Raw genomic sequence first — 22579 nt, 5'->3', positions numbered from 1 at the left:
ACAAGTATTGTGTTTCCAATCAATACAATTATAGCATGGATAATAAACGATTATCATGAACAAAGAAATATAATAATAACTAATTTATTATTGCCTCTAGGGCATATTTCCAACAGTCTCCCACTTGCACTAGAGTCAATAATCTAGTTCACATCACCATGTGATTCCAATGAATCCAACACCCATATAGTTATGGGGTCTGATCACGTCTTGCTCGTGAGAGAGGTTTTAGTCAACGGTTCTGAAACTTTCAGATCCGTGCGTCCTTTACAAATCTTTATGTCATCTTATAGATGCTGCTACTACGTGCTATTCGGAAATGCTCCAAATATCTACTCTACTATACGAATCCGTTTCACTACTCATAGTTATTCGGATTAGTGTCAAAGCTTGCATCGACGTAACCTTTTACGACAAACTCTTTAACCACCTCCATAATCGAGAAAAATCCCTTAGTCCATTAGTTACTAAGGATAAATTTTGACCGCTGCTAGTGATTCAATCATGGATCACTCTCTGTACCTCTCAACATATTTTGAGTCAAGGCACATATCAGGTGCGGTACACAGCATGGCATACTTTAGATTCTACGGCTAAGGCATAGAAGATGACCTTCGTCTATTCTCTTTATTCTGCCGTGGTCGGGTTTTGAGTCTTACTCAAATTCACACCTTACAACGCAACCAAGAACTCCTTCTTTGCTGATCTATTTTGAACTCCTTCAAAAACTTGTCAAGGCATGCATCTTGTTGAAACTTCCATTAAGCGCTTTCGATCTATCTCCATAGATCTTTGATGCTCAACGTTCAAGTAGCTCAATCCAGGTATTCCTTTGAAAACTCCTTTCAAACAACCTTGTATGCTTTACAGAAATTCTACATTACTTCTGATCCACAATATGTCAACCACATATACTTATCAGAAATTCTATAGTGCTCCCACTCACTTCTTTGGAAATACAAGTTTCTCATAAACCTTGTACAAACCCAAAATCTTTGATCATCTCATCAAAGTGCTTATTCCAACTCCGAGATGCTTGCACCAGTCCATTGAAGGATCGCTGGAGTTTGCATACTTGTTAGTATCCTTAGGATCGACAAAACCTCATGGTTGTATCTCATACAATGTTTGCTCAAGGAAACCGTCGAGGAAACAATGTTTTGACATCCTACGTGCAATATTTCATAAATAATGCAGCAACTACTAACATAATTCCAACAGACCTTTAGCATCGCTACGAGTGAGAAAGTATCATCATAGTCAACTGTTTGATCTTGTCGAAAACATCTTTGCGACAAGTCGAGCTTTTCTTAATAGTGACTTATCACCATCATTGTCTGTCTTCTTTTAAAGATCCATTTTTTTACTCAATAGTCCTATGACCATCAAGTAGTTCTACCAAAGTCTACACTTTGTTTTCACACATGGATCCTCTCTCGGATTTCATGGCTTGCAGCCATTTGTCGGAATCTGGGCCCACCATCGCTTTCTCCATAACTCGTAGGTTCACTGTTTCTCAACAACATGACCTCCAAGACAGGGTTACCGTACTACTCTGCAGCAGTACGCGACCTTGTCGACCTACGAGGCTTGTAGTAACTTGATCCGATGCTTGATGATCACCATCATCAGCTTCCACTTCAATTGGTGTAGGCGCCACAGGAACAACTTCCTGCGCCCTGCTACACACTGGTTGAAGTGATGGTTCAATAACCTCATCAAGTTCTACTACCCTCCCACTCAATTCTTTCGAGAGAAACCTTTCCTCGAGAAAGGATCCGTTTCTATAAACAAACACTTTGCTTTCGGATCTGAGATAGGAGATGTACCCAACTGTTTTGGATATCCTATGAAGATGCATTTATCCGCTTTGGGTTCGAGCTTATCAGAGTGAAACTTTTTCACATAAGTGTCGAAGCCCCAAACTTTCAAGAAACGACAGTTCAGATTTCTCCAAACCTCAGTCTATACTGTGTCATCTCAACGGAAATACGCGGTGCCCTATTTAAAGTGAATGCGGTTGTCTCTAATGCATAACCCATAAACGATAGTGGTAATTCGATAAGAGACATCACAGTATGCACCATACTAAATAGTGCGTGGCTATGACGTTCAGACACATCATCACACTATGATGTTCCAGGTGGCATGAACTGTGAAACAATTTCCACATTGTCTTAACTGTGTACCAAAAACTCGTAACTCAGATATTCATTTCTATGATCATATCGTAGACACTTCATCCTCTTGTTACGACGAACTTCACTCTGAAACGGAATTGAACTTTTCAATATTTCAGACTTGTGATTCATTAAGTAAATACTCCTGTATCTACTCAAGTGGTCAGTGAAGTAAGAACATAATGATATCCACTGCGTGCCTCAGCACTCATTGGACTGCATACATCAAATGTATCACTTCCAACAAGTTACTATATTGTTTCATCTCAATGAAAATAAGGCCTTGCTCATGTGGTATGATTTGCATGTCACTAGTGATTCAAAATCAAGTGAGTATAAAGATCCATCAGCATGGAGCCTCTTCATGCAATTTATACTAACATGACTCAAGCCGCAGTGCCACAAGTAAGTGGTACTATCATCATTACCTCGTATCTTTTGGCACCAATATTATGAACATGTGTAACACTACGATCGAGATTCAATAAACCATTAAAGGTGATTATTCAAGCAAACAGAGTAACCATTGTTCTCTTTAAATGAATAATCGTATTGCAACAAACACGATCCAATCATGTTCATGCTTAACGCAAGCACCAAATAACAATTATTTCGGTTTAACACCAATCCCGATGGTAGAGGGAGCGTGCGACGTTTGATCATATCAACCTTGGAAACACTTCCAACACGTATCGTCACCTCGCCTTTAGCTAGTCTCCGTTTACGCCGTAGCTTTCATTTCGCGTTACTAATCACTTAGCAACCGAACTGGTATCCAATACCCTCGTGCTACTAGGAGTACTAGTAAAGTACACATCAACATTATGTATATCAAATATACTCCTCTCGACTTTTGCCAGCCTTCTTATCTACCAAGTATCTAGAGTTGCTCCGCCTCAATGACTGTTCCCCTCATTAGAGAAGCACTTAGTCTCGGGTTTGGGTTTAGTCTTGGGTCTCTTCATTAGCGCAGCAACTATTTTGCTGTTTCACGAAGTATCCCTTCTAGCCCTCGCCTTTCTTGAAACTTAGTGGTTTTACTTACCATCAACTATTGATGCTCCTTTTTGATTTCTACTTTCGCAGTGTCAAAACATCACGAATCGCTCAAGGATCATTGTATCTATCCTTGATATGTTATAGTTCATCACGAAGCTCTCATAGCTTGGTGGCAGTGACTTTGGAGAACCATCACTATCTCATCTGGAAGATTAACTCCCACCTGATTCAAGTGATTGTCGTACTCAGACAATCTGAGCACACGCTCAACGATTGAGCTTTTCTCCTTTACTTTGTGGACAAAGAATCTTGTTTGGAGGTCTCGTACCTCTTAACAAGGGCACAAGCATGAAATCACAATTTCATCTCTTCGGAACATCAATTATGTTCCGTGACGTTTTACAACGTTTTCGGCGCCTTGCTTCTAAGCCATTAAGTATCTTGCACTGAACTATCGTGTAGTCATCAGTAACGTGTATGTTGGATGTTCATAGCATCCACAGACGACGCTCGAGGTGCAGCACACCGAGTGGTGCATTAAGGACATAAGCCTTCTGCGTAGCAACGAGGACAATCCTCGGTTTTACAGACTCAGTCTGCAAAGGTTGCTACTATCAATTTTCAACTAAATTTTCTCTAGGAACATAAAAAAACAGTAGAGCTATAGTGCAAGCTACATCGTAATTCGCAAAGACCATTAGACTATGTTCATGACAATTAGTTCAATTAATCATATTACTTAAGAACTCCCACTCAAAAGTACATCTCTCTAGTCATTTGAGTGGTACATGATCCAAATCCACTATCTCAAGTCCGATCATCACGTGAGTCGAGAATAGTTTCAGTGGTAAGCATCCCTATGCTAATCATATCAACTATACGATTCATGCTCGACCTTTCGGTCTCATGTGTTCCGAGGCCATGTCTGCACATGCTAGGCTCGTCAAGCTTAACCCGAGTGTTCTGCGTGTGCAACTGTTTTGCACCCGTTGTATGTGAACGTTGAGTCTATCACACCCGATCATCACGTGGTGTCTCGAAACGAAGAACTGTCGCAACGGTGCACAGTCGGGGAGAACACAACTTCGTCTTGAAATTTTAGTGAGAGATCACCTCATAATGCTACCGTCGTTCTAAGCAAAATAAGGTGCGTAAAAGGATTAACATCACATGCAATTCATAAGTGACATGATATGGCCATCATCACGTGCTTCTTGATCTCCATCACCAAAGCACCGGCACGATCTTCTTGTCACCGGCGCCACACCATGATCATCCATCAACGTGTTGCCATCGGGGTTGTCGTGCTACTTATGCTATTACTACTAAGGCTACATCCTAGCAAAATAGTAAACGCATCTGCAAGCACATATGTTAGTATAAAGACAACCCTATGGCTCCTGCCGGTTGCCGTACCATCGACGTGCAAGTCGATATTTCTATTACAACATGATCATCTCATACATCCAATATATCACATCACATCGTTGGCCATATCACATCACAAGCATACCCTGCAAAAACAAGTTAGACGTCCTCTAATTTTGTTGTTGCATGTTTTACGTGGTGACCATGGGTATCTAGTAGGATCGCATCTTACTTACGCAAACACCACAACGGAGATATATGAATTGCTATTTAACCTCATCCAAGGACCTCCTCGGTCAAATCCGATTCAACTAAAGTTGGAGAAACCGACACTCGCCGGTCATCTTTGAGCAACGGAGTTACTCGTAGCGATGAAACCAGTCTCTCGTAAGCGTACGAGTAATGTCGGTCCGAGCCGCTTCGATCCAACAATACCGCGGAATCAAGAAAAGACTAAGGAGGGCAGCAAAACGCACATCACCGCCCACAAAAACTTTTGTGTTCTACTCGAGAAGACATCTACGCATGAACCTAGCTCATGATGCCACTGTAGGGGAACGTCGCAAGGGAAACAAAAATTTTCCTACGCGCACGAAGACCTATCATGGTGATGTCCATCTACGAGAGGGGATGAGTGATCTACGTACCCTTGTAGATCATACAGCAGAAGCGTTAGTGAACGCGGTTGATGTAGTGGAACGTCCTCACGTCCCTCGATCCGCCCCGCGAACAATCCCGCGATCAGTCCCACGATCTAGTACCGAACAGACGGCACCTCCGCGTTCAGCACACGTACAACTCGACGATGATCTCGGCCTTCTTGATCCAGCAAGAGAGACGGAGAGGTAGAAGAGTTCTCCGGCAGCGTGACGGCGCTCCGGAGGTTGGTGATGATCTTGTCTCAGCAGGGCTCCGCCCGAGCTCCGCAGAAACGCGATCTAGAGGAAAAACTATGGAGGTATGTGGTCGGGCAGCCGTGAGAAAGTTGTCTCAAATCAGCCCTAATACCTTAGTATATATAGGAGGGAGGGGGAGGGAAGAGGCAGCCTCAAACCCTCAAGGTTTGGCCGAAATTGGAGGTGGAGGAGTCCTACTCCAATCCTACTTGGAGTAGGATTCCACCTTCCCACTTGGAAACTCTTTCCACCTTGTGTTTTTTCCTTCTCAAACCTTATGGGCCTTAGTGGGAACTTATTCCAGCCCACTAGGGGCTGGTTTATCTCTTCCCATAGCCCATGAGACCCCTTGGGGCGTGACACCCCTCCCGATGGTCCCCGGCACCCCTCCCGGCACTCCCGGTACACTACCGATGAGCCCGAAACTTTTCCGGTAATGCACGAAAACCTTCCGGTAACCAAATGAGGTCATCCTATATATCAATCTTCGTTTCCGGACCATTCCGGAAACCCTCGTGACGTCCGTGATCTCATCCGGGACTCCGAACAACATTCGGTAACCAACCATATAACTCAAATACGCATAAAACAACGTCGAACCTTAAGTGTGCAGACCCTGCGGGTTCGAGAACTATGTAGACATGACCCGAGAGACTCCTCGGTCAATATCCAATAGCGGGACCTGGATGCCCATATTGGATCCTACATATTCTACGAAGATCTTATCGTTTGAACCTCAGTGCCAAGGATTCGTATAATCCCGTATGTCATTCCCTTTGTCCTTCGGTATGTTACTTGCCCGAGATTCGATCGTCAGTATCCGCATACCTATTTCAATCTCGTTTACCGGCAAGTCTCTTTACTCGTTCCGTAATACAAGATCCCGCAACTTACACTAAGTTACATTGCTTGCAAGGCTTGTGTGTGATGTTGTATTACCGAGTGGGCCCCGAGATACCTCTCCGTCACACGGAGTGACAAATCCCAGTCTTGATCCATACTAACTCAACGAACACCTTCGGAGATACCTGTAGAGCATCTTTATAGTCACCCAGTTACGTTGCGACGTTTGATACACACAAAGCATTCCTCCGGTGTTAGTAAGTTATATGATCTCATGGTCATAGGAATAAATACTTGACACGCAGAAAACAGTAGCAACAAAATGACACGATCAACATGCTACGTCTATTAGTTTGGGTCTAGTCCATCACATGATTCTCCTAATGATGTGATCCCGTTATCAAGTGACAACACTTGCCTATGGCCAGGAAACCTTGACCATCTTTGATCAACGAGCTAGTCAACTAGAGGCTTACTAGGGACAGTGTTTTGTCTATGTATCCACACAAGTATTGTGTTTCCAATCAATACAATTATAGCATGGATAATAAAAGATTATCATGAACAAAGAAATATAATAATAACTAATTTATTATTGCCTCTAGGGCATATTTCCAACATGTGATCTCATCCGGGACTCCGAACAACCTTCGGTCACCAACACCTATAACTCAACTATACTAAAATGTCACCGAACCTTAAGTGTGCAGACCCTGCGGGTTCAAGAACTATGCAGACATGACCCGAGACACTTCTCGGTCAATATCCAATAGCGGGACCTGGATGTCCATATTGGATCCTTCATATTCTACGAAGATCTTATCGGTTGAACCTCTGTGCCAAGGATTCATATAATCCCGTATAACATTCCCTTTGTCCTTCGGTATGTTACTTGCCCGAGATTTGATCGTCGGTATCTCTATACCTATTTCAATCTCGTTACCAGCAAGTCTCTTTACTCGTTCCGTAATAGAAGACCCCATGACTAACACTTGAGTCACATTGCTTGCAAGGCTTATATGTGATGTTGTATTACCGAGTGGGCCCCGAGATACCTCTCCGTCACACGGAGTGACAAATCCCAGTCTTGACCCATGCTAACTCAACGTACACCTTCGGAGATACGTGTAGAGCACCTTTATAGTCACACAGTAATGTTGTGTCGTTTGATACACACAAGGCATTCCTCCGGTGTCAGTGAGTTACATGATCTCATGGTCATAGGAATGAATACCTGACATGCAGAAAACAATAGCAACAAAATGACACGATCACATGCTACGTTGATAGTTTGGGTCTTGTCCATCACATCATTCTCCTAATGATGTGACCCCGTTATCAAGTGACAACACTTGTCTATGCCAGGAAACCTTGACCATCTTTGATCAACGAACTAGTCAACTTTAGGCTCACTAGGGACAGTGTGTTGTCCATGTATCCACACATGTATTTGAGTTTCCAATCAATACAATTCTAGCATGGATAATAAACAATTATTATGAACAACCTTCGGTCACCAACACCTATAACTCAACTATACTAAAACGTCACCGAACCTTAAGTGTGCAGACCCTGCGGGTTCGAGAACTATGCAGACATGACCCGAGACACTTCTCGGTCAATATCCAATAGCGGGACCTGGATGTCCATATTGGATCCTACATATTCTACGAAGATCTTATCGGTTGAACCTCTCTGCCAAGGATTCATATAATCCCGTATAACATTCTGTTTGTCCTTCGGTATGTTACTTGTCCGAGATTCGATCGTCGGTATCTCCATACCTAGTTCAATCTCGTTACCGGCAAGTCTCTTTACTCGTTCCGTAATACAAGATCCCATAACTAACTCCTTAGTCACATTGCTTGCACGGCTTGTTGTGATGTTGTATTACCGAGTGAGCCCCCGAGATACCTCTCCGTTACACGGAGTGACAAATCCCAGTCTTGATCCATGCCAACCCAAAAGGCACCTTTGGAGATACTTGTAGAGCACATTTATAGTCACCCAGTTACGTTGCGACGTTCGATAACACACAATGTATTTCTCTGGTGTCCGGGAGTTGCATGGTCTCATGGTCATAGGAACAGATACATTGACATGTAGAAAACAGTAACAATAAACTGACACGATCATACGCTACGTTGATAGTTTGGGTCTTGTCCATCACATCATTCTCCTAATGATGTGATCCCGTTATCAAGTGACAACACTTGTCTATGGTTAGGAAACCTTAACCATCTTTGATCAACGAGCTAGTCAACTAGAGGCTTACTAGGGACAGTGTTTTGTCTATGTATCCACACATGTATTTGTGTTTCCAATCAATACAATTATAGCATGGATAATAAACGATTATCATGAACAAAGAAATATAATAGTAACTAATTTATTATTGCCTCTAGGGCATATTTCCAACACGCTGCTCCGAGGAGGCGACCGTCCGACGACAGCGCTCGGACTCACAACGTCGGGAATTCATTACGTCGGGAAATCGGTGATTGGATCCGATGTCGCTGCCTCAACGGAGGCGGTGCGGTCCGTCTGGAGTCTGAACACAGTGGCGGGCAACCCCTCCGTTGGCGCGCCGAGGACGCACCATTGGGCGTCCTCGAACGCTAACATGGTGCGGCGTGACCGCCGTACGAGGCAACAGGCGTGGGAGGCAGGGAAGGCCCTCGCGGCGGTGGATGTTGGAGCGGCGGAGTCACACTCTTCGGCGCCCCGTATGCTGCACGGGTGCGGGCGTCGCGACCGCATCATGGTGAACATCATCTCCTTCCAAAAAGGTTACTAATAATATAGATCTGAGATATCCTATTATAAAATGCATTATTTAAGACATGGCCGGTTAGTGTTTGCGGATATGCCCGGACGCGTCCGCAGGCGTTTAAGAGGTCTGATTTGTCAAGTCCGACTTAGATGCTCTAAGTTGACTAAATTCTTATACTTTCAATTCCATCGTTTTGCACATTCATTTGTACTGTATTCGTGCGTTTTTTCTATTCGGACATTGAAATTACCAATCATGGGAAGCACACTGTATATAATCTTTATTTTTTATATTTTTTTGCGTTAAGTGTATATAATGTTTAGACATGGAAGAGTACAGTAGTTTGGCCTTTAGGATGGTGAAAGCTGAAGGAAAGACGTGCGCATTTTTTGTTCAAATTCCGAAGGATAATCATTCAGCCCCTGTTTCTAAGGAAAAACGTGGAGTGTATATTTCTGCATCCTTTTTTTTTTGTTGACGAAATTTCTGCATCTCTTTTGTTCCTATTCCTACAGAGGTCAAAGTAGTACCAGCAATTATGTGTACATTGCTTATATAATTTGTCCTTTTTTGAACGGCGTATATAATTGTTACCCGTGAGAGAGTACGGGAGTTTGGCCTTCAGGACGGGTGAGAGCTAAAGGAAAGCGTGCGTATTTTACCAAAGAAGCTAGAAGAGAAGTAATCCCGTGACGGTGTTCATTTTGTACCGAATTCTCACGTTCTTGAAAGGAAAAAGTCCAAAAAAAACCTTGAACTGATAGACGGTGGCGAGATCGCACCCCGAAGTGGTAATCCCTGAAGTTTGCACTCTCAAGTCATTAATCCCGGTCTAAAAATAACCTTGACAGCGTTTTAGGCTAAAATCGCTGACGTGGCAGTGGTCAACCGGGATTGACCTGAAATGTGGGCCAGACAGGGGTAGTGATGACCCGTGCGGGCGCATCTGTTCGAACAGATTTGGGGGAAATTGGGAGCTACGGTTCATCCATGTGGCGGCGGCGGCGCGCAGAGGACAGTGACGGCGGCGTGTGATGTCTTGGTCTTCGGGGGCATCTTCTACTCCGGGATTCCGTCGAGCAAGTGGACGGAGGGGCGTGGAGTCGAGGTCGCCTGTGCCCTACAGGGAGAGCGCAATGGCTTACGAGCCGGAGAAGAAGTGTCGTTGCAATCCTCCCCGGAAGGCCCCCCGATGGATCTCGTGGAGTAGGCACAATCCTGGGAGGAGATACTATGCCTGCGTGGATGCCATGGTAAGTTTTTTTTGCTTGATTTTTCTGCTCATGTCTCCTTCTTCCTCTGCTCCTATATGTTTCTGATTGCTGAGATTGATTTTGTTTGAATGAATAGCACGGTGGGTGTGGCTATGTTGAATGGCATGATCCGGAGCTGCCAAAAAAATTTAGTGATCTCATTGGAGATTTGAAGGATGAGGTTTGGAGGCTCACGGGACTAGGTTCTGCTGCTCGAGGTGATGATGAATGTCCAGTGCTGGCGAATGCTGGACATGAAGAAGCAATATCCAATGCAATTGAGGCTCTGCAAGTTCAGTTGAAGGAGAAGGATGCAGAAATTGAAGCTCTGAAGGGAAAATATATGAATGTTGTGATGATTTGCATTGTGTTTGTGTTAGGTCTAGTTGTAGGTAAAATGGCAGTGTACTGAACTAAATTAGGAACATGTATGCACTGGGTTATGTAAGGAATGGCACTGTATTGAAGTACATTATCTATGTAAGGAATGACAGTTATTTAAAATCTATGAAGTGCATTATGCTATCAGTTTCAATCATATGAACTTGTCATTCAGATTGTCACTCAGAACATAGCAGAACATATAGCAAATATCTGGCAGAACATATAACAAATATCTGGCAGAACATATAGCAAGTATCTGGCAGAACATATAGCAAATATATAGCAGATATCTGGCAGAACCCAGGTTTGCAAACATAGCATTACATACCACTGCTTCATCCAAAAGCTGTTGCACTACCAGGTTTGCAACATTACATACCACTGCTTCATCCAAAAGTAATTGCCACTACCAGGTTTGCAAATAAAGATTACACATTGACACTGCAATTGAAGTACTTAAAGCTAGGAATAGATGATGCAGGAACTCTCTTTCTCTTCTTTGTTGCAGCAGAAGTAGATGTTCCAGCATGTGCATCTGAAGAGGTGCTTCTGGGAGGCTTAAATGTACAAGATCCCCTTCCTCTAGGTGCAGCAGATGATCCCCTCCCTCTAGGTGCAGTAGATGATCCCCTTCTAGAAGGTGCAGTATGTGCTGGTGCACTAGATGACTGCCCAGGTACCTAATATATAGCACAACATAAAGCTAAACATCAAGTTAAATTCAAACTACATTGCATGACACATACTATGCAAATAAAATTACCTCTGATGCCTTGTTCTTTTTGGTAGTCTTAAGAAGGTGAGCATTCTTCTTGTTGGCTCTCTCTGGGTTATTTTTGTAGCTTCCTTTATTGTGGCCAGCTGTGTGACATAGTGAGCAAGTAATTACAGTGCCTTTATTGTTAGTAGGCTTAGGTTTCTCATGCTCTTCTCTCTTCCTTGCATTTTTCTTTGGCCTACCTGGCATCCTCACATAACCTGGAGCTTCAGGCCTAGGATTGGGAGAAATGGGCCACATTTGCTCACCTTCCACAGGTTGAAGACAGTGGTCATATATGTTGTTGAAGGTATCAACTGAGTATTATGGAGCAATGCAATCTTCCAAATTCTTCTTGCTCTTGTAGATAGCACAGATTGCATGAGAGCAAGGTAGACCAGCTAAATGGGAGTACCCACAAGAGCAAGTCCTATTTAGAAGACTGACTGTGTACTTCCTCTTTCTGCCAGTTAGTATTTGCACTTCATATGAATCTTTCCCACCCCACAACACCTCCATGAAGTGTGTCCTTGCTATACTGGCCTTCAACTTGTTAAATATGCTTGGGCATATTTTTCCATGAAACTTTGCACCTTTCTCCCTTTGTTATTGGATTCTAACAAATATTTTCTTTCTGATCTTCTCTTGCATTGAAATCAATGGATAAAACCTGGCATCAACAATTGCATGGTTAAATGATTCACATAGGTTATTGTCAACTGATTCACACATGGAACCAACTTGAAAGAAAGCTCTTGCCCAATGTCCAGGCTCTGTTTTCATCATGTCCTGTGCACCCTCAGGAGTTTCTTGTGCAAGCTTTGCTTTGTAATAAATAAAATCTTGCTTATTGGATGCTTTGGCCACTGCCCAGAATTTTTTCTGCCATTCATGTGCCCTATACTTCTTCCTCCAGTTGGCATAGATATGTCTTGCACACATCTTGTGCTCTGCATTTGGCAGATAATCCCTCATGGCATTAATCAATCTTTTTTGCTGGTCAAAGATGAAGACCCAGCCAGCTCCATTGTTGTTGATGTCTAGGTCTTTAATAAGCAAGCCAATGAACCACTTCCAACTCCCATTTGTTTCTTGTTCAACAACAGCCCAAGCCACTGGGTACATATGGTTATTGGCATCCCTAGCAATGGCACACAATAGTTCTCCCTTTACTGCTCCTTTGAAGAAACATCCATCTAAACCAATAACTTTTCTACACCCAGCTTTGAAGCCTAACTTCAAAGCATTGAAGCACACATAGAAGCTTTGGAAAACATTCCTATCCATGATTGTTGGATCCAAGCAAACTGCAACTGTGCTAACAGGATTACTTCTTAGCAACTCCAGCTGATAATCAAATACTCTTGTGTACTCTTCTTTCATGCCAGCCATTAACTTGTCCATGACAATTTTCTTTGCATGCTTGCACTTAGAAGGGGAAACATCTGCAAACATGTCCTGTAAAACAGTTGCCTTCATGCTCTCAATCTTCCACATTGGGTTTGCTAAGATAAAATGCTCATATCTCTGAGCAATGACTTTAGCAGTGACCAGCTTATTTTCTCTGTTCTGTGCACAATGGTGCTCATCATTGTATGTAATTATCTGAAACCTTTTTGTTCTTGAGGTTTTGGCACCATAAATAAGCCAGGGGCAACCATACCATCCACACTTGGCCCTTACCCTGTCAGCCTCTGATTTAACAAACTTAATGCTCCTTTTAGTTACAATGACATATCTCTTGAGTGCTTTAACAAGCTGATTCTTGCTTCTGAACACCACTGACAAACTGAAATGTGGAATCTCTGTGTCATTGATATACCTTGGAAACTTGCTCTTCCTCCTCACTTGTTGTCCATCTGAATCTTCATCATAAGAGTAAACCTCATCAGATGAATCATAGCCCCACTGTTTGTCATCTGCTTCTAATTGTTCCTCCATATTTGCAATGAGCTCCAATGGAACAGCTTCTGTGGTATCTCTGCCAATCCAACTCTTGGTGTCTCTCATTTTCTTCTTGAATTTTCTAGCATGCCTTCTAAGCTCAACAACCTCTGAATTTTTACCACTGTCCTCACTGTGCGCCAGATACTCAGGGTGTGAATCTGAGTCACTATCTGAATCTGCAGGTTGTGCTTCACTTGGAGTTTCTATACCATGTCCTGATGCATGAGCTGCAGGATTTAACACCTGAGAAATTGCAACCTGAGATCCATCTTGCACTTGCTCTGCAGGCACCTGCTCCTCTGCAACTTGGTGTGCTCCAACTCTCCTTGCTCTGGCATCTACATGGATGTGCTTCACACGACTAGAAATAATTTGAGTTATCACACCACTATCATCTGGAACCAACACTTCCTGCACAAACTGCACATCATCATCAGAAAAGTCTGCTGGCTCAGCACTTATAACTATGGCAGGTTCATCAGCATCACCCAAATTGACCATCCCATCCATCTCAAAATCACTGCCACTGCTGCTATTCTCACTGTCTTCTTCTCCATGGTACTCAACAAAAATGTCAGCAACTCCTCCAACATCTGTGTACTCTCCCATCTACAGACATGCTCTGTCATCATGCAGAAACATCAAGCCATCTGCCATTGATTTCCCTGGCACCTGAAAATATAATTTCATCGACTCCTTCAACTGCATATGATCATTCAGAAAGCCCTTCACCTCCTGCAGTGACAGCTTATCTCTCTCGATTTCTGACATCTCTTCATCCCCACCAACATACTGCAAATTGGGACCAATGCCAACAAACTCGCCACCAATGTGGAATCGGACGTTCAAAATCTCTGTTGGATCCATGATTAAACTGAAAAAACAAAGACACATCACTACCCGCACCAAAATCGCAGCTTTTACCGCCAAATTACCCGCCCCAAAAACCCTAACCCCTAACCCTAATGTTCTGCAGAGAACAGAAAGAAAGGTGCCCAACGCAGGTGAACGACGGGGACATTCCTTCGCCTGACGCTCGCCGTCGAGTGCCGCTGTCGTCGATCACCAGGGCATCGCCATTGCCGTCGGCAAAGCAGACCAGAAGACAGGGAGACATTCCTCGACAGGGAGACACTCCTCGGGCTGGGCGACCGTCGGTCTAAATCAGTCAATGGGCTGTTAAGCTGGGCCGGCCCACCCTATAAGCCTTCTCCTTCGGTCCGAAAAAAGGAAGAAAAAAAAACCAAACCCGACCCTCACTTGCCACGCATGCAATCCCTGTTTGGAAACGCTGTCAAGGTTATTTTTAGACCGGGAATGCTGATTTGAGAGTGCAAACTTCAGGGATTACCACTTCAAGATGCGATCTCGCCACCGTCTACCAGTTCAAGGTTTTTTTTGGACTTTTTCCTTCTTGGAGTCCCTCCTCTCGTGGGCTCCGACGGAATCCCCCCAAGAGTAGCAAGTAACAGTGTACCAGAACGAAAAGACGACGAGCGTGGATGCCGCAGCACAGCACAGCGCACCACGCCACGGCGCTGCACCGTGGAGTACGCAGTTCGGCACGGCACACGCTACGTACCACGGCGCCAAGCACATCGACGGTGGCAATCCAACACGTAGGTAGCACTAGCAGACTACCACTGCTTGAAGTGATCGCGACAACTACGGTAGAGGTTAGAGAGGGGGGGGGGGGGGGGGGGGGGAGGGAGAGAGGAAGTTAACTACGGCATATGCAAAAGCAGGAACGCATGCACCCACTCGTATCATAGGCAGGCAGGCATGCATGCACGCACGCAGAGAGAGAGAGAGAGAGAGAGAGAGAGAAATGGCGAGCACGAGCGAAGCCTTTTCGGCCCATCTCGTACCAGACCGGCAGGCGGCAACACACACACACCATTATGGGCGGTAGGTCCGGCGCATTAGCGAGCACACACACCAGTAGCAGAGATAGAAACGCTTAAAAGACTCACGTCACATCGATCCATCCAACCAGCCCAATGATCTCGATCTCTCGGTGTCGCGCACGGCACACTGCTCTCCCCGTCGCAAACCAGCCAAGTACGACCGGGCTCATGGGTGCACCGCATACTGGTAGTATAGTAGACCAGTAGTAGATGTAGATCGCCAGGACATGCTGACATTCCATCGAGACAAGTTTGGGCAGCAGAACCGTGCAAATTTGAAAAATTTCGTTTTGGACTCGCTAGATCCAGTTGCTGGCCGCGTCCGTGCGTTGCGACCGAGTCTCGCGGCGCCTGCGACGGTTGGCTGTTGCTACCATGCGGGCAGCAACGTAGCAACGTCGTCGCGTTTGACCTCTGCAGCGGTCGCGTCGGGCTGGGCTTGAGAGCGAGGTGGTGGCGTTCGGGGAAACAGGGCATGTGAGCCACGTCCGTGTCGGCGAACCGGCGTCGCCCTACCGCCCAGGTCTTGACTATGGACGCGTTCCAAATTGTTGTATTGTATCCATTGATTGACTTTGCGGCACAGCCAGCTACCAGCCTACTATTCAGTTGGTCTATGTGGCTGCTGCTTCGACCTGTGCTCTCTTTCAGAGCAAAGTCCTTCTTTAATTTTGATGATTCCAGTAGATCAATCCTAGTGAGAATGGGAAGAAAAAGGAAAAGTAGTCCTTCAGGGAAAAGCAAATTGTTTTTTTTTATGGGGGGAGGAAAAAGCAAACTGGCAGCGTGACATTTCCTCCTCGACGTATGACACGGCCCAAAGCTGACCGGACGTAGCGGCCTAGCACAACAACTATCCATTTCAAAGAAAATTCAGTACGGAAAAGAAACAGCAAAGCAGGCTGAGAAAGCTGAACATCATCAAAACATAAGGAACAGGAACAGAGTACAGGACAGACAGTATGGTCGGACCAAATCTACAGCCATCATCCAGTTACTGAAATGTACTACCCCCACAACCGCACCAAAGCCGCTGCCGATGAGGCGATTATTCGTTTATTCTGCTTTCAGGAATGTCCCCAAAACTGAAACTGCACAGGGTCGATTCAATTGCGCAACAGCACAGGACCCCCAGCCTGGAAACGGCGCCGGCGGAGCTCATGACAGACCCATGACCTTCCCGGTGGCCGTGTCGATGTCGATTTCATAGAAGCAGGGCCTCGTTGGGAGACCGGGCATCGTGCTCATGGTGCCGACGAGCGGGTAGATGAAACCGGCACCGATGCTGGCCCGCACGTCCCTTATCGGCAGCACAAAGCCGGATGGCGCGCCCTTCATGGACGGCACATGGGAGAAGGAGTACTGAGTCTTCGCCATGCATATCGGGAGGTTGGAGAAGCCTTGCTTGGTGTACATCTCGATCTGCTTTTCAGCCTACAGGAAAGAGATAGAGAAGTCAGCAGAGGCAAAATCTTATGACTGCAGCTAGACACAGAGTGTTCCATATTATCCCTCTACTGCTATCTCTTAAGCATTTCTCATATATCTCAAAACATGAAACTGTGGAGAACTCTGCCACACCAAATTATCCTTTGGGAAGATCGCATATTTCTGGAATGTATCACAGGCCATCATTCTCATAATTAGAACAAATCTCCCAATCACAGTAAGTAATTACAGCAGATGATGAACACAAGGAAATACCTGTTCAGAGTATTCAACACCACTAGCACCATAGAACTTTGCTATCGACTCAATCTTCTCCTTTATGCTAGAATCTAAAGGATATAAAAACTTCAGAGGCTCTGCCTGGCTTTCACATGCTCGTTGAACTGCGAGTCCAAGATCAACCTGAACATACAAATTAAATGACATGATAGAGTTAGATAACTAGTTCAATTCTGTAAAATTTAGCCTTTCAAATGTTCTTGAATTGAAGAAATAAGCATGTTTTCTTGTGAGAGAAACTCACTAGGCACTAATGTATTACTAGTAAAATGTAGAGGGATGCATGGGCATAGCATGTAAGAGCTGTTTCGTGCAGTGACCACATTGATATTGTTGATATGTTGAAAAGTCTGGCAACATACTAAAACGTTGATTACTCTAGGGTTGATCCATGTTAGACATCAAAGAACAGTCACAAGTACAGAAACAAATTTCACTACATCATAGACATTGGAAGACAGCATATGAAATGGACAATAGATTCACAGTTAAATATTTCTCCATAAAGAGATATCATGTATAGAATGTCTTCTTTTCGAGACCATGGGGGAGAGCTGCAGGTATATTCATTCATTAAAATGGAATGTCTTAATTAACAATCTAGACAAGAGAAGAGAACTAACCGCTCCTTTACCACCGTGTGCATGGTGGGAGCAGACGACAGCATCGAAAGCACCAGCTGCCATAGCCGCATTTTTCACAACTTCCATTTCAGCGTCTGTGTCTGTTGCAAATTTGTTGATTGCTACTACAACATTCACTCCATAACCCTTTGTGTTTGAGATGTGCTTAGCAAGATTAACACATCCAGCTTCAACAAGAGCTACATTTTCACTAACATATGCATGATCTAAAGGTTTCCCAGCCACAACATCTGGGCCTCCTCCATGCATTTTAAGAGCCCTAATTGTGGCCACAATAATAGCACACTGTGGTGTCAATCCACTATACCTACACTTTATGTCCATGAATTTTTCAGTCCCAATATCAGCACCAAAACCAGCTTCTGTAACAACAAAGCCACCCTTCCCAACCAACTTCAAAGCAATCTTATCAGCAACTATGGAAGAGTTCCCATGTGCAATGTTAGCAAAAGGTCCAGCATGCACTAAAACAGGAGTGCCTTCAAGAGTTTGCATTAGGGTGGGATGAATAGCATCTTTCATTAGGACAGTCAAGGCACCTCCAAGACCAAGATCATCAGCTGTAACCGGCTCACCTGCCTTGCTGTTGCCTATCACCATTCTTCCAAGTCTTTCCCTCATGTCAGCAAGGGAGGTTGTAAGAGCTAATACAGCCATTATCTCACTTGCGACAGATATGTCAAAGCCTGTTTCTCTCACCATACCTTTTTCTTCAGGGCCTTGTCCGACGGTGATTTTCCTCAGGAAGCGATCATTAACATCCATGACCCGTCTCCAAGTAATGGATGCAGGGTCAATATCAAGCCTTGCAAAACGCCTCACTTCTTCCGGTGTTAGCTCATCGGGGTCTGTCTTTGAGATGCCAAGCTTTATCAGGCGTCTGAGCATTACATCAGCGAAGCGCCTCTTCCCTTCTTTGTTTGGTGGACACAATCTATTGAACAGAGCTTTGTCTGATTGAGAAGCTTCATGGAAAATCCTTGTGTCAATGGCAGCAGCAAGAAGATTGTTTGCAGCTGTAATTGCATGGATATCTCCGGTCATATGGAGATTGAACTCATCCATGGGTATAACTTGACTGTAGCCACCTCCAGCAGCACCCCCCTTGATACCAAAGGTAGGCCCTTGTGATGGTTGACGGACGCAAGTGACAACCTATAACGACGACAGGAAATAAAATAGTAAACCATATCAATATCATTATGTATACAGCAATAGATGACAATAGGTTCCATATGTTCTGCATTGTGTAGTCTATTATTCATAGCCTTGAATTGTATCAATATTTACACCGATATAAAAAGCAGGAGTTGCTTCGGATACTTTCGAGATGACCAAAACTTTTAATCTAACTTGATTATTATCCATCCAGTGGCTATACAGAAGAAGTCCTACCATAAGCACTGAAAATTCTGCAGCTGTACAGAGTGTTTATGTCAACACAACTTCACAAATAAATCGATCAGATCCAACTGTTACGCAAACCCTGAACCCGTGACAGCCGATATGTACATGTGTTACAAACTAGGGGACAACAACAGATTACTACTGCACAGTCGAAATTTGTATCAAACAATTTTTAATCCTTCCAATGTTGTTCCAAATAAGCCCATTGGTTTACCTCAGTGCCGGCTTTTATCAACTCAAACGGCATTCTTACAACAAATCACAAATTGCCTGACTTTGTTCTAATCGAGAAGCACTAATGAACCTGGTGCAGGTTATCTCGTGGATGACAGCCAAACTACTCCCTCAGTAAAGAAATATAAGAGCGTTTAGATCACTAAAGAGTGATCTAAACGCTCTTATATTTCTTTACTGAGGGAGTACATTCTTACAACATATCACAAATTGCCGGCTTTGTTCTAATCGAGAAGCACTAATGAGCCCGGTGCAGGTTATCTCGTCGATGACAGTCAAATGAAAACAACTCTGAAAATCTCACCTTCTTATCAAGGAACGCCCCCAGCGCCTGGCACAGGCCGACGGTAGTCGTTGACTTGCCCTCCCCGAGCGGCGTCGGCGTGATGCCGCCGACGACCACGTAGTAGCCGTCCTGCTGCCCCTGCAGCTTGTCAAGAACGGACAGGAGGACCTGCACGTCGCCAAATAGCCGCACAGAGTCCAGTCAGATCGACTCACCCGACCACACCACGCGACGCCGGTGGTCTTTTTTTCTCGGGAACCGATCAAGAACCGCACCTTGGCCTTGTACTTGCCGTAGAGATCGTAGTGCTCCGGAGGGACGCCGAGCTCGGCGGCGATGTCGGCGATGTGGAGCGGCTCGACGGCGTTGGCGATGTCGATGTCGGCGGGCACCGGCGAGGCGACGTCGAGCCTCCGGATGGTGGGGTTGGGCGCCGGCGTCGTCATGGGCGGCACCAGCGGCGGCGCGGAGACGGCGCTGGATCTCGCGACGGCGCGGGCGGGCGGGTCGGGGCGGAGGCGGGGCGGGAGCGAGTGGTGGCGAGGGGGTGGTGGAGGCGAGAGGAGGAGTCGTCGCTGGCTGGCGGTCGCGGAGCAATTGTATATTCTCGCCCCCGCGTCGGGACGGCGGCGGCTCAGGATAATGGAGGATAAAGTTCTGGGATGGTTGGTTGGTGGGGCAGGCAGATCCATGGCACACCACACCACTGCTCCAACCCAATAATGCTACGTACTCGCGAAAAACCTCGAATTTGATTAATTAACCAACCACTCTATAAACCTTGTCGGCTCAAAGGAACTGTTTTTGACTGAAACTCTGCGCTGGATCTTCTCCCTGCCGTCAGTGTGCACTGCCGATTCTTCAGACGAACAGAGGCATTGGGTGGGATGGACGGGAGGGTATTGGGGGTGGTCTTATCTCGGATTGGACGGACGGACGGACGGACGGACGGAAGATGGACCGCGATCCCAACCCGGGGGAGAAGATAAGGGGTTCTTGGGGGGCGGTGGGTGTGGGCGACGATGCCTGCTGCAATGCAATCCCAGTCTGTATCTGTATCTGTATCTGTATCTGAATCGGGTGCTCTGGAGGTGGCAGCGACGACGCCAAGCGTGCGCGATCTTGTAGGCGGCGCCGCTTGGATCATGAGCACGGTGTGCGTGCCAGCATTGATCTGCAAACATACTTTTTTGGAATCGAGCGCTTGAGTTCAGGTGACCGTGAGCATTTAGTTTGGTCTTTTGCTCTGGCAAAAACGGCACTCCAGCAGCGGTGACACGCAAAGTTCTCTGAAGAACGGGCTGCAGGCCACGCGTGGCCGCTGCTCGGTTTGTGAGGCACGCGGCACGCCCAAAAAAAAGAAAGTACTCTCTTCGTAAACTAATATAAAAATATTTAAATCACTATTTTAGTTATTTAAATATTTTTATATTAGTTTACAAAAGAGGTATTGAATGTTACTTCCTTCTCATAATTTTTTTAAGATATCAATACAAACCGCATATGAATGTATATAGATGTACTTTAGAATCTAGATTTATTCATTTTATTTCGCATATGGTCTATATTAATAATTTTTTAAAGGGACTTGTATATAGAAACAGAGGTAATAGTATCAAACAGTAAACCGTCGCTATTCATTATTGAATTTATTATGTTCTTAGCTTGTAAATGATAAAATGATAATGCGTTTAAACTTGAAATATTGTATGGCAATAAAATATCAACCGCTTACTATCTAATATATTGTTTTAGGTTTTTAAAGAATTGGAAGTGTGATTTTCATGAAGTAACCTGGTTTTCATGTATATTCTCTTTCATGAGGCGATCGAGTGGGAGGAATGCTAACACGGTAATAACATGCATGGGGGAGACATTTTGTGTTGCTTCGAGATATGGATGTCATGTCATGCATTACAAACCGCATAATTTTTTTAAGATATCAATACAAACCGCATATGAATGTATATAGATGTATTCTAGAATCTAGATTTATTCATTTTATTTCGCATATGGTCTATATCACTCGCGGAGCTCCCGGTGGGCAAGGTGTGGCACGTGCCATACCTTGATTTGGAGCCAATTTTTTTTTAATACTAGTGCTAATCACTGCGTGCCCACGAGTCCACGACCAGACCAGACCATGACGCATCTTCTGTCTTCCTCTGCTCTGCTCCTCTCCTCACCGGCTCACCCCACGTCCCCACACAAACCCTAGGCGGCGGCGGCTGAACCAGAGGCGGCGGCGCGGGCCAGCAAACGGTGGCGGCTGCGGCCTGCGGCGGCCGGGGGATAGGGGAGGCCGGGAGAGGCGACGGCGGCGGCTGCGGCCTGCGGCGGCCGGGCGAGGCGACGGCGGGGCAGGGGATAGGGGCGACCGGGGGAGGCGACGGCCGGGGGAGGCGACGGCGGGGCAGGGGATAGGGGCGGCCGGGGGAGGCGACGACCGGGCCGCTTCTGCTTCAGGCAGCAGGCGCGCAGCAGGCGCAGGCCACCAGCGGCGCAGGCCACCAGCAGGCGCAGGTTCAGACCACTTCTGGTTCAGACATGAGCAGTGGGCATGAGAGTCTAGCAAATCCAAAAAAAGAGGAAGAGGTAATCTTTTATTTTTCTGAAATTTGAGGTGGTTGGTACTTGGTAGTGGCAGCAGATTGTATTGAGATATTAATGTTGTAATTGCAGATTTAAGAAAGTATTTTCAAGTGCTTGGTGGTGGCAGCAGCTTAAAATCGAATCCAAGCACTCGTGAAAGTGTCAATATTTCAGCACATGACCATCATCAAAATCAAGTTATTTCCATGGAAGTGGAACAAACTACAAATTCCGTTGAAGCTATAGTGGAAGAGAATGTAGAAGTTCACGGGGTTGAAGGTATAACTATTTTTAGTGAAGATTACATATATGGTGATCCAGGACTTCGCATTCCACTTGATTGTTTTGCCCCCAACATTAGAGATGATGTTAGATTTGCTT

The 22579-nt window shown here is 45.2% G+C and overlaps 1 protein-coding gene across 1 annotated transcript; it reads right to left on the bottom strand.

Annotated features, from left to right (window-relative positions):
• Positions 1-16210: 16210 nt before the first annotated feature.
• On the bottom strand, positions 16211-20547 carry LOC123398418 (formate--tetrahydrofolate ligase). Its single transcript, XM_045092892.1, has 5 exons — positions 19882-20547; positions 19625-19774; positions 17659-18834; positions 17012-17158; positions 16211-16741 (listed from the first exon to the last, which is right to left on the bottom strand). Exons 1-5 carry the CDS (start codon positions 20296-20298, stop codon positions 16466-16468), a joined length of 2166 nt encoding a protein of 721 aa, XP_044948827.1. The 5' UTR covers positions 20299-20547; the 3' UTR covers positions 16211-16465.
• Positions 20548-22579: the final 2032 nt, after the last annotated feature.

Source organism: Hordeum vulgare, chromosome 5H (genome assembly GCF_904849725.1).
Source record: "Hordeum vulgare subsp. vulgare chromosome 5H, MorexV3_pseudomolecules_assembly, whole genome shotgun sequence".
NCBI classification, from domain to species: domain Eukaryota; kingdom Viridiplantae; phylum Streptophyta; class Magnoliopsida; order Poales; family Poaceae; genus Hordeum; species Hordeum vulgare.
The sequence above is the reverse complement of the archived record's forward strand: the minus strand, read 5'-3'. Positions and strand labels throughout refer to the sequence as shown.

Bases quoted from the DNA above. Each gene is read 5' to 3' on its own strand.
- LOC123398418 (XM_045092892.1), bottom strand. From the start codon at position 20,298: ATGGATCTGCCTGCCCCACCAACCAACCATCCCAGAACTTTATCCTCC. The intron at 18,835-19,624 runs GTGAGATTTTCA...TCGTCGTTATAG, and splicing joins GGGCGTTCCTTGATAAGAAG to GTTGTCACTTGCGTCCGTCA. The intron at 16,742-17,011 runs GTATTTCCTTGT...TCTTTCCTGTAG, and splicing joins GTGTTGAATACTCTGAACAG to GCTGAAAAGCAGATCGAGAT.